At 37.1% G+C, this 13,098-nt stretch overlaps 1 protein-coding gene across 1 annotated transcript in view; it reads left to right on the top strand.

Moving 5' to 3' along the window:
* The window catches only part of MAP3K7CL (MAP3K7 C-terminal like), a 39,692-nt gene that overhangs the window by 22,376 nt on the left and 4,218 nt on the right, over positions 1-13,098 (top strand). Inside the window, exon 5 of the mRNA XM_037832804.1 lies at positions 4,568-4,683. Within this exon, the coding sequence (XP_037688732.1) occupies positions 4,568-4,683 (116 nt within the window). The remainder of the gene's footprint in view (positions 1-4,567; positions 4,684-13,098) is intronic.

Here is a 13,098-nt window from a genome sequence, read left to right as displayed (position 1 = left end):
TAAACACGTAATTTTTTTTTTTTTAGAAGTTCACTTGTGGTGCTCATGAGCATATGCCTTGTTGGAAGAGTTTGAGACACTGATTTTTTTTTTTCTTTATTGCTTACATCAGTGGAAATGACTTGTATATACACTACTCCATGTTATATATAAGGTATACTATATAATTACTAGTGCTGACTTTGACCATAATGTGGATGCTATAGAAGTGTCAAGTTTTAAAATAGTTTTAAATTATTTAAAATGCTAAGATAACAGAGTTTCCAACATATTGCAATTAGCATGGACTATGTTTTTCCTCTTAGTGTTTGTTAATTTTGAGACATGAAACTGCAACATAAATTTAAACCAGACCACCTCAGGGTCCTCCAAAATAAAGGTAACACCAAGAATCAAGGAATAAAAAAAGTCTGTTCGGGAACCACAGCGTGTTTAGCTTCCTAAGTGTATCAACTGTGTGGGAAGCTGGGATAGGAAAACTAAATTCTTACATTTTTGTAGTTGATGGGGTCAGTCGGATTCGAAGCAGCCAAGCAGAAAAGGGGAATGCTCAAGCTGGCTTTGCCCCTGGGAGACCGTTGCTTGGCTTGCCCTTTCCCACGGGGCCCTTTCCAGAGGATTGAATCCATTTTGGGAGGAGCTTGCTCTGAGCTGATGGCTTGGGCAGAAAGCAGCAGTGGTATGGAGTGGTTCAGTGTGGAATTCTTGGAACAGGACCCTGCGGTTTCTCTCTTACTTCATCTTGTTAAATCGGTCCTGTTGATTGGGGTGGATACCAGAGATAGTCGGCTCACTCGCATTGCCCTGTAATTTAAAGCCCTTGCAAGCTCCATCCCTCAGGAGCAGCTGGAGGAGGTGGAGATGGAGGGAAGGGGGTGAGAGGAAGTGCCCTCTTCTCATCTCTGACCTCATCCAAACCCCAATCTGTGTCTTGGAAAACGTGTTTCATAGTTGGCCAGAGACTGTGGGAATGTCTTAATTTAACGTCCTTAGAACTTGCTGTGTTGTAGAGCAGATGATGCCATCACAGTTAGTGCATCTGAAGCCACAGAATTTGTGCTCTAGCACATTATTAATTAAGGCAAATTAAGGATACCTCCAACTTTTCTTTGTCAAACCAAGTATCTTTTGGATTCCTTTTCTTTGGAGTGCAATATTTCATTTTAAAAGCAAGAGCATGGGATAAATAAATATACAACGTGTGGGAGGATGCAGTTTAATTATGGAGACAATAAGGAGGACATTTTCTTCTCCGGATGGGTAAAGAAATTCACTATCAATATGAAGAGTTTAATTATCACTTATGCATTCCCAACATGGTTATTATAACTATGAAAATCTCTCCAACAAAAATCATCAAAATCAAGTACTGAGAAATGAAACAGTGTTGCTTTTCTTCCAAGAAGTTATTAGGTGGTTTTCATCTCATTACCATACGCATTATGTGAAATTGTTTTTTTAGTTTTTAACTTGAATATGTGTTAAATGTAATCTAAACCCATTTACAGCAGATTAATTCATGAGTGCCAGTGTTTTAAACACTCATTACTTAAGCCTGGTGGTAACTCCATTTTTAAATTGGAAACCTGATCCTTATGCTTGAATTTTAGGAATCTGTTTCCTCAGGCAAAGACATTTATTCAGTGAGCACTGATTTTGGAAGGTTATAAGAAGGTTAAAGTGAATCACCTCTGGTGAGGACCTTATGATGACACATACATACATATATACAAACACATTAAGTAGTGAGTGTAATCTCTCTGTCATACAGAACAGCACATCTCATTATTCTATACTTCTGCTTTTTATACAAGATATAAAATCAAAATATCTTAATACTTTTATTCACCAGAATTCTTGCTGGAATGAGAAATGGATCTGTTTAAAACAAATTCTTTGAGTTTCCTGGGCTGGGGTGAACATTCAATGTGCACATCATCTATCTTCTAAGGACCCTTTGATTTGCTTAGTGATGTTCAGGGTTAGTGGTGAATGGCTCAGGATTATAAAGGAATTTGAAGTTGCCTGGGGAGAAATTTGGGAAGGGGAAGGAGAGCAATTTGGGTGCAGAATGGAGGGAGCCTCAGATAGGAAGCCTTGGAAGCAATGCTTAGAAGTGGGCCTTAGGGCAGCAGGAAGATCTAATGGGATTATTTTACAATGTTTTGGTGAGTTGTGCGATATATTTCCCCCTTCAAGTGGGATTAAGGAGCCCCCCCACCCCACCCCGCTTAAAAAAAAATCTATCTTGCTCTTTAATGCTTTTATGCAGAGTTGGGGAACTCAAAGAGTTTCTGAGTTATGTCAGTTTGGGGTGAAGACAAAGCTTGCAAGAGCTAGAGGCCAAAGTGACACCCTGATATCCTTTTATTGCCTGGAATACTGAACACTAAATTTTTTTGGTTTGTCCTTTTTTTAAAATTAAAAAATTTTTAATACAAAATATTATTGTGTATTGATAGCATGATTAACCTGGTAAGAGCATATGAGGATACTGAATATATCCTGAAATACTCCCTGTCTTCATATATCCATAGCAGCATGATCATGCTATCCATATATGTAATATTTTTGAATATTTATACAATTTAGAGGTGTCAATTTAAAAGACAAACAAAAGAATTTCTCGGTTAAAGATATCATGGAGTGGCAAGCTAAGGGAAAAAAAGAGGCCTTGCACTTATCTAAAAAAGACATATATATATGTATATAATTTTGTTTTCCTTTCTAATTATACCAGCAAAAGATATTTCTCCCTTAACACAACTGCTTTCACCAATATTCTCTTAAGCAAGCAATTAATGTTATGCAAAATCCTTTACACAGTGTTCCAGAACCTTTCGGCTGTCCCATAGGTAACTATGTCGAATTCGTGGTTCACATACCTACAAGTTATGGCAAGTTATGGACTGAACTCTTGTTTGAACTGAGTATAGTGCATGTGGCATTTGTAAGAACAGAAAATAGGATGCGTGGAGTCTTAGGGCCTTCCACTATGTAAATCCTTTAATAGGGCACAGATGATTTAATGGCAGCTTGGCGAGAGTGCCCGGAGTGAATTGCTTTCATTCCCCTTACTGTTATACCTGGTCATTTGCCAATGCAACAGGTGAAAATTGATGAGGGGGTGGTGATTTCTAGGAGATAGACTGGAGGAGCCAGGAGTTCTGAATTCCTTTGGCATCAGCGTTTCACTCATGTGGTAAGTTATTTTGTAATACCACTGTGCACTACTTTTCAACTTATTTCTGTACAGAAAAGGATAATGATTCCAACAGACTGAGTTTATTCTGTGAACGTGTTCAGGGGGCAGTAGGGAAAGATAATGTGATTATTAGATTTTTCATAGATTAGGATATGGCAGATGTTCTACATGAAGGTAAATTTGCTCTAGTTAGAATTTTAATCTCCTTTAGAAGATCTCTACATAGAGGCCTCATGTTAAATAGGAAGTGTCATCCAATCTATTAATCAGACAACAAACTTTATAGAATTTCTATTACATCCTGGGTGGGACTGCTAAATATGACACTCAGAGAAATCTGTGTCTTTAAGGAATATAATGATAGGAGAGAGTGAAAAATAAGAAATTCATTAGTTCTCAGTTTACCGATATAAAATTGGTGAGAATATAACATACAGCTTGCAATTATAGACTCTTGGGAAGAGTTAGGGGAAGAGTCTGTTTAACATTGGATTCATATTTCTCAGATTTTATATAAAGATTTTCTATAAAGAATTGAAAAGGGCAATTAAAAAACTCTTTAAAAGACTATTAACTAGTGTTCCTAATCATAATGCTTTTAATAACGTGTTGTTAACTAGATATTAGAGTTATAAACCCAGGAAAAACCAGTTCTTTAAAAATAATTTCTAAAAGTAAGATTTTCACCACATTTTGGTCTGAAAGGTTTGCCATTGCTGAACCTTGTTTCCCTCATGCATGGAAGAAAAGGAAAGATGGGAATCTGTGCTGTCTTCAGCCTCTTGTGTCACAAGCATGGTTTTATTTGGGGTTTGGTCTTTTAAACTGGTTCATTAATCCCTACAAGCATTATTTCCAGCCCAGCCTCACATCCTAGGGTTGGACTTGTCCCTCAGAAGAGCTCCTTCTCATAAAGCTTCTGAGCTCTACCAGATGAGATTATACCTCTGGTCTACAAGAAGAGAATACAAAGGGTAAAAGGAATAGACAACTGAAATATTTCCCCACCACTGCCCTTCCTCAAAGCAGAGTTCAAGATTTATTAGGAGAATTGCAGAATGATTATCAGGAGATTGAACATTAATCTAACACATGGCAGGTCACTGACATGTAATGGGCTTCTGGGTTCTGGTTCAGGCCTGAAAATGTCCATGGATTTTACTAAAAGATGAATGCCAGGAATTTCAGCCTACCTCTCTAGTTTTAGACAAGTGGAATCAAAGCCAAAGTCGGTCGAATACTGATTGACAATGTTGTTCTCCTGCAAAAAAAAAAAAAAAAAAAAAAAATTCTCTCTAAAGAACATCCGAAGAGTAAAATGATGCAAAGCAATGGACTGATTTCTTCTTGTTGTTTGTGAAGCCGCTGCCTCCCTGTCATGACTCCGTGGAATCCATGCAGGTGTTCAAACAGCACTGCCAGATAGCAGAAGAATACCATGAGGTCAAAAAGGAAATTGCCCTGCTTGAGGAAAGGAAGTAAGTACCCCACTGTGAATTCTCCCTTCTGAGCACTGGCTACCCTGATGGACTGGGGGTGGTGGGGAGGGATGTGCTGAGTATGCGATGAGGCAACTTAACATGTACATTACTTTTGATTATAGAAATGATTCGAATGGCACTGCTTCGCTGTGTAGAGTGTTGAAAGGGACAGCACGGGTGCTTTCCACTCAAAACTTAATTTTTTAACAAAAGTTTTCAGTACAGGAAATTAAAAATGTCAAATATCGCCCACAGCTATACATGTTCCTTGTGAATGTGCCCCGGAAGCTCCAGAGCACTCTGGCTTGGGGTGAATGTTAATTAATACTTACAGGGTAGATATCCCACCCCAGGAGAGAAGCCTCTGGGATAGTTCTTTGGAATAATGTAAATGTATCAGTTGACTGCGTGTTATAGTTCATGGGAGTTTTATCTTGATAACTTTTATTACGATTAATAAAACCATAATACAGCGGAACTTCTGCTGTAGGGAATTATATAGTTAAAGTAATTAAAGCACTCTAATTTTATGCACTCATAACTTTTTGTTTCTGAATTTTCCTTTTTAATGGCATTCTGTTTTGCTGATTCTACCCAAAGTGAATCCCCCATTCTTTTATGCTTTCAAAGTGTCAGAAACTTTTCTTCATAGCCCTAGTCAGAGTTTGTATTTACACATTTATTAGGGAGATCACTTGATTGATATTTGCATCTCTAGTAGGTGGTAGGTGAGTGGGGACAGTCAGGTATTTCTCACCGTTGCATTCCTGGAGCTGAGCGCAGTACACAGCACAAAGATGCTGAATAAATTTTTGTTCAATAAGTAACGTAAAACCCAAACATACTACAATTCTTTAACTTACTAGTGCTCTACTTCCTCTTACTGGAGTCATCAATGATATATATTTATTACTTAATTTTTAAGCAACAGCAAGTGAGCATATATATATATATATATATATATATATATTTGAGAAAAATTTATGAAATTCTGGGAACTCTTTTGAGATTCCCTGGAATGGTGGTTGCATGATATAACATGGTGGTGAATAGAATGGGTTTTGGGGTCAGACTCTGCTCATACTGTGAGACCTTAGCACATTCCGAGTTCTTTCTTTCTTCCTTGCTTTTTTGTGCTTCAAACATAACATTATACCAGGACTTTTGGTTACGGGCAATTAAAAGATGTTTATTAAGAGATCAGAAACACAAAGCACTTTCCTTTTGGCCTGAGAGTTTTGATAAATTTGTTGGAATACATAGATTGCACATTCACCTATAATATGAATCCTAAAAATAGTTTCATAAAGGAATTGAAGAAGCCCATTAATAGATGTGACCGATATTGAAGTCAAAGGATGATCTGTATGATATTTAGCTGGGTGTAACTTCCAGTGTGTGTATGTGTGTGTGTGGTGTATGCTTGGTAGGAACTGTGGAAATATCACAGAAAAAAAAAAACCCAGATAATTATGTATTTATTTGTGAGTTCTTCAGATTTGTTATTTAAATTAACCCCATCTGTTTATTTATTTATTTATTTATTGGGAATGCAAGCCTCACCCACCAAATAGGTTCTGTAAGTTACATTTCGCTTTTTTTTTTTTTTTAAATAAGAGGTTAATGATATGGCAGTGACTCATCTAGTCTTTGACTGAAACATGTCCCTGCTGCTTGTAATGAAAGCAATGGTAACTGTGGGTACCACCACAATATAAAAATAAGAAAAGGCAGAATTAATTGCTAGAAATTAGGAGGCTAGTGGAAATACTTTCTGCTTTGTGGTCAGAACCACAGAGAAGTGATGTACTTGATGTACATGGTATACGTGTGTGTGTACGTTTGAGTAGAACTCATCCTATTTCCTCCCCAAACCTGTTTTAACTTTGAGCTTTTCTTGAAACTTTGGTATTATCTTTATTTCCTTTCTCCCTAAATAATTGACTGGATGTGAGGCAAAGGCTGGTTTCTTTTATTTCGCCTTTATTTTTCATAAAGTCTCTTGAGTTTCTTTCCTTCCATTCTCATTTCTACCATTTGGGTTCAAGGCCTCATTACTTCAAATCTTAATTGATGCACTATTATAACTGCTTTTCCTGCTTATGGTTTCTCATTGCTCTAAGATGACGCCCAATTCTTGGCCTGGACTTTAAGAACTACCCCAGTATGGCCTTGGCCTCTAGAACCTTCTATGTCATCCCTTGCCTTTGGAGACATTGGTCTATTCACTTTTGCCAGGCAGGAGGCAGATGTTCCTGCCTCTGAGTCCTTGCTCAAACCAATCTCTAGACCTGGAATACTCATGCCTTCCTCTGCACCTGCCCAGATGCTCTCCTCCCTTGAGGGAGGCTCCACCCAAGCCCCTGCCCCAGCCGTCTGCTGGGATCAGCTCTCTTCCTGAGTGAAGGACTTTCCACTGGTATGATTATTTTGGCATGTTTTTATAGGCTAGTGTTATTGATAGTTATCCATTTATGTTTACGTCCTGTTACTCTGACTATATATACTTCCCACGCCTGGACATCCGTCAACATCTCTTTGTATCCCAACCACCCAGCATGGAACTGTGTATAGGGTGGGTGATCAAATGTGGGTGAGGATGATTTAGAGGGGCTGAATATAGGTGATAGAAATATCCTTTGTGTGCACACATTTCTTTTTGATAATTTGTATGGTATGTATTTAAAATACAGAGTTAATATCAGCAATAAAGGCCTACTGAGATAAATTGTTAAATTAGGAAATCTTGTTATATCTTACATTAATAAATAAATGAGGCTGGTTCTCCAAGGGTTGTTAGCAATCATTGATTTCATTAATAATTTATTGAAGCAAAATTCATTTTGCAACAGATATTTTCCTAAACAGTTGTTTTTTTGTTTTCAAGCAAGATAAATTGGGCCAAATGAGGTTGACCCAAGTAATTAGCTCTCCACTTTTTGATTATTCTGATGAGAATTTCTTCTCCATCATTTCATAAAGTGAGGCTGATTGTGTTGCCTCTGGTGACTGGGCAGTGTAGGTTAGACACAAAGAGAGATGCTAACTAAGGTATGTTAAAGGAGAGTTTTCCTTTATTGGAGTCTTTTAGGCAAAGCTTAAGGTCTAGGTTCTGAGCTGAACTTCTCTCTCATCTCCAGAGGGGGTCTCTCTAGATCACGTTTGGGAGGACTTGCTGAGGTGCCATAAGAAGAGCTGATATAATTATTATTTTTAAACATGTCTACTGGATGGATAAAGTCACACATTTTCTAGGATTGTAAACCCAGCATGAGTGAGTTTAAATTAGGTGAATCTAATTTAAGAACAGTTTCTGGCTTATTGACTAATGATGTAAGAGAAGCCCATACCTGCTTTGATTTTTTTTCCTTCCCACTTTAAATGAAATATGACAACTTTATAGAAAGCTTTGAAAAATCTCCAAGAATTTTGATATCTTTACAGAACATCTGCTATCATTTTTGCATATTTCTTTTCAAGACTTTTGCATGTGAATAAGTGTTTTTATGTAATTCAAGCATTGTCACATGGGAAAGTAACATGGACTGTAACTATGTACATATTATGCATATTATAACATAAGCATTTTTGTATAACATATACAGCTTTTGCGGAATGTAATATAAACTTGTGGAAGTGGGATATAGACATTTTATGGCTTTTGAAATCACCACTAAATTGTTTGCCAGAAAGTTTTTAAAGTATATGATTTAACTACAATTATATCAACTGTAAAGTTTGTTTTGCCACAGGTAGATTATTTTGTCTTGTCCAAAGGAGAAGCCACCTGCTCTGTTCTATGTAAAGAATATTGAGCTATGTGCTGTGGTGTTTAGAAGATGGATATAGAATATCAGACACAGAGACAGGCTCTTACAAAAGCCAGGTTGAGAAATGTTTTATGTTTTTTTTTTTTTAAACAATTTGTTGGTTTTCAGTATATTCACAGAGTTGTGCAACCAACAGTACAATTAGAACATCTTCATCATGAAATTCTGCACCCTTTAGCAGTCACCTTCAATTTCCCTTCCCTGTCCCAGCCCTAGGCAACTACTAATCTACTTTCTGTCTCTATAAATTTGCTTATTCTGAACATTTAATATAAATGGAACCATAGGATATGTTTCCTTTGTGATTGGCTTCTTTCATTTAGCATAATATTTTCAGGGTTCATCCATGTTATACTATGTATCAGTACTTCATTCCTTTTTTAGGAATGAGTGATATTACATTGTATGGATTTACCACATTTTATTTATTCATTCATTAGTTGATGGACATTTGGGTTGTTTCCATATTTTTGCTGTTATGAGTAATACTGCCATAAACATTTATGTACATGTATTATGTGGACATATGTTTTCATTTCTCTTAGGTGTATACCCAGGAATGGAATTCCTGGGTCATAATCTAACTCTACATTTAACGTTTTGAGGATAACTGCCAGACTGTTTTTCAGAGGCTATACCATTTTACATTCTCACCAGCAGTGTATGGTAGTTTCAATTTCTCCACAGCTTCACCAACCCTTATTATTATCTGTCTTTTTGATTATAACCATCCTAGTGGGGTGAAATGGTATCTCATTGTGGTTTTGGTTTATATTCCTCTGATGGCTAGTGATGTCAAGCATCTTTTCATGTGTGCTTATTTGCTATTTGTATACTACTATAAGGTAATATCTATTCAGAACCCATTTTTAAAATTCAGTTGTCTTTTTGATATTAAGTTGAAGAAATGTATATATTTTAGTGGGTTTCAGGCAAAACATTAGAAAAGGGTTTTCATGTGGTGATACCATAACCAATATCAGACCTATATTCTCATGTTTTTAAAATATGTAATATGATGGGAAACATTACCTAATTTATTCTGAAATTTCTAATAATAGGAGACCTGAAGTTTAACCAGAAACATTTATTTATTTTTTTTTTAGGACATTCCCACAGGCAGGGGTTAATAAACTGTGTTCTGGGGTGCATCTTAGAGGATTGTAGGGGTGCAGATAGTTGTCTGACAGAAAATTGTACCATAGACAACCAGAGAAGGTACACTCTTATCTGTTTTATTTGCATGACTTTGGCATAAGATTTTCTTTGAAAAGGGATCCCACAGCTAGAAAACATTGAAAAGCATACCTCACTTTTACATTCCAAGGACATTTTTCTTAAATATTTACTTAGCCCCTAGAAGTTCGGTTTCCTCTGTCATAAAGAAATAGTAAATGAAGATACTTCTCCATAGTAGTTTGCAGGGTATGTAGTAATGTTGAGTACAAGTTCTATCCTCTCTTTCCTAAAATGTCTTAAATGGCATTCTGGGCAAGGTATGGAATTTGAGTTCGTTCTCCAGCAGTAGAGCTGCGTTTAGGCGGCCACCTTGGTTGGTAAGTGTTGAGGGACGGTGCCTGGTTTGCAATAGGCTTTCAATAAATACTTGTTGAATGAAAGAATGCAAGAGCCAAAGAACTATCTCCTTTCTCTTTGCTTTGCTTAAGGAAGCAGAAGTATAGCCAAAGGGAGTCTCTCATTTTAGGATTTAGTTTTGTATGTAAACCCAATCCATTGATATTCCAATCATATGGTTTGGGCCTTTTATACCACTTAATCACATGCAGTCCAGTATTTATACTGAAATCTCATTCCCGGGTATCTCTCCACCTAATCCCTGTCTAGATCCACGGTAAAAGGGACACAATGAGAACAACTTTAAATAGGTTTCCCTTGCTAAAGAAAGAGGCCCCTATCTCTGAGGGAGCAGAGAGAGGAAACATTGCCTCTCACCTTATTCCTGAGTGAACTCTTTTCAGGATGACTGACAGTAGGAATATCCATTTTCTGCAGAGCAGTGGTTCTTAACCTGGGTAATTTTGCTTCCTCTCGCCCCAATCTCGGGGGACATTTGTAATGTCCAGGAGATATTTTGGTTGTCACAACTAGGGGTGGGGGGAACTACTGCATAGAGTGGGTAGGTAGACGTCATGGATGCTGCTAAACCTCCTACAAGGCCAGTGTACGGGATAGCCCCCAACAGCAAATCGTCTGGCCCCAAGTACCAATTGTGCTAAGGTTGTGAAACTCTGATTTAGAACAAACCTCACCTCCTCATTTTAAGAGTATAGTCTTGCCTTCGGCTCCCAGATGATACTAGTACATCTGTTCCTCATGTCCTATTCATTTGCAGGGCTTCAGCACCATAGCCTAGACTGGGCTTTGGAATTCCCAATCCAATACCATTTAGTGTTCCCGCATCTGCATAAAATGAAGATAGATTTTCACATCCTTTTTGTCGTCTTGAGGTCTCTGTTCCTTCCCTCCTATGTATAAATGAACACAGCTAGAACACACAGCTTTCTCAATAAACACCAATAGTGCAGTCTAATCCCTTATTCAAAAATAAAAACTCTCCATGAAGAAGATATTATTTTATTATACGATTTCCCAAAACTCTTTAGCTCATTGAGGCTAAACTCTTTAGAATTTTGCCTTTTCTGAGTAAAGTCTTTAATCAATCTTTGTCAGTCCTGAGAACCACGGTAGCGGCTTCCTGGAACAAAGGAATATCTGTCCCAATGAGGAATCCATGTACCAAACTTATGCAATGTGAAGAATCTCCTTAATTTTGGAATTAGTTTCCCCAAAGTTTCAAAATTCTTCTTATCAACTCACTTGGAGTTGTTTCGTCTTGGCAAATAAAAACTTTTCGAAGCATGTGGCTTAAGATGGGGGCAGCCACCCTAAGGTTATGACTTTTTCTCACTGTTGAGACACATAATGTGGAAATCTATGCCACAGTTTCTTTCTTTTTTTTTTTTTAATTAAATTCAGTTTTATTGAAATATATTCACATACCATACAATCATCCATGGTATATAATCCACTGTTCACAGTACCATCATATAGTTATGCATTCATCACCACAATCTATTTTTGAACATTTTCCTTACATCAGAAAGAATCAGAATAAGAATAAAAAATAAAAGTAAAAAAGAACACCCAAATCATCCCCCTCATCCCACCCTATTTTTTAATCAGTTTGTGTCCCCATTTTTCTACTCATCCATCCATCCATACACTGGGTAAAGGGAGTGCGATCCACAGGGTTTTCACAATCACACAGTCACCCCTTGTAATCTACATTGTTATACAATCGTCCTCGAGAGTCAAGGCTACTGGGTTGGAGTTTGGTAGTTTCAGGTATTTACTTCTAGCTATTGCAATACATTAAAACCTAAAAAGTGTTATCTATTTAGTGCATAAGAATGCCCACCAGAGTGACCTCTTGACTCCATTTGAATCTCTCAGCCAGTGAAACTTTATTTCGTTTCATTTCGCATCCCCCTTCTAGTCAAGAAGATGTTCTCAATCCCACGATGCCAGGTCCAGATTCATCCCTGGGAGTCATATTCCACATTGCCAGAGAGATTTACACCCCTGGGAGTCAGGTCCCATGTAGGGGGGAGGTATGCTACAGGTTCTTGACTCCAGAAATAACATTCCTGTACCTGTGTCTTCTCCCTCCATATCACATTACTTTGAAGGGAATGGTAGAAATGATAAATGAGAAATCAAAGGCAGGACCACATTCTAGAGTTCCTATACATTGATTTCTTCCTCAAATTATGTATTATCAGATTGTCTCTCTTCCACAGTGTTCCAGAGTTTGATTATAAATTGCTAATAGATGAGCATAAAAATGTCTATGTAAATAGGTACTGGACCAAGAACAAGGACTTTTTGACAGTATTCATTGATTATATGTATAATTGTTTATCAAAAACATGACACTAGTTTACAAAACTATCAACTGAATCTTCCTGATTCCAGTAAGGCAGAAATTACTATGGAGTGGACTTGACAGTCACTCGGATTCCTTTTAGTTGTAAAATTTGTGATTTTATGACATTATCACTGTCAGAAGAAACGAGTAACAGAAAACTTCAGGAATTTTAAAAAAGATCAGTTATGGAACCAGGAAAATAGCCATTGTTATACCCAGTACTGTCAACTCTCAGGCCAGGATTTGCAAGCAAAACTATTTCCACTTGAACTATTTGTATAACACAGTTAATTTGAAAGGAAACAAACAAACAAAAAAAAAAAACAGAAGTAGATGATCTGATTAGTGGAGGATTTAGAAGTATCTCTCTTTTTTCTTACATAGCTTTTACCCATCACTTTCTTTAAGATAGTTACATGAGCAATTTTACTAATCCATATTTAATGATCACCATTTACTACTTAAACTATGCTTAGAGGCACAGAGCTCTAAATATTTAATCAGAAAGATAGGTTTCATTTCTGGCTGCTTCTTATTAGTTGCGTGTCCTTTTCAATTAAATGAAACACTTTTGAGTTTCTGTTTCCTTATCTTTAAGATGGGATAATGATACTTGCCCTTTCTATCCCATGG

This window comes from Choloepus didactylus, chromosome 1 (assembly GCF_015220235.1).
Source record: "Choloepus didactylus isolate mChoDid1 chromosome 1, mChoDid1.pri, whole genome shotgun sequence".
NCBI classification, from domain to species: Eukaryota; Metazoa; Chordata; class Mammalia; order Pilosa; family Megalonychidae; genus Choloepus; species Choloepus didactylus.
This window is presented reverse-complemented; position numbering and strand designations above follow the sequence as displayed.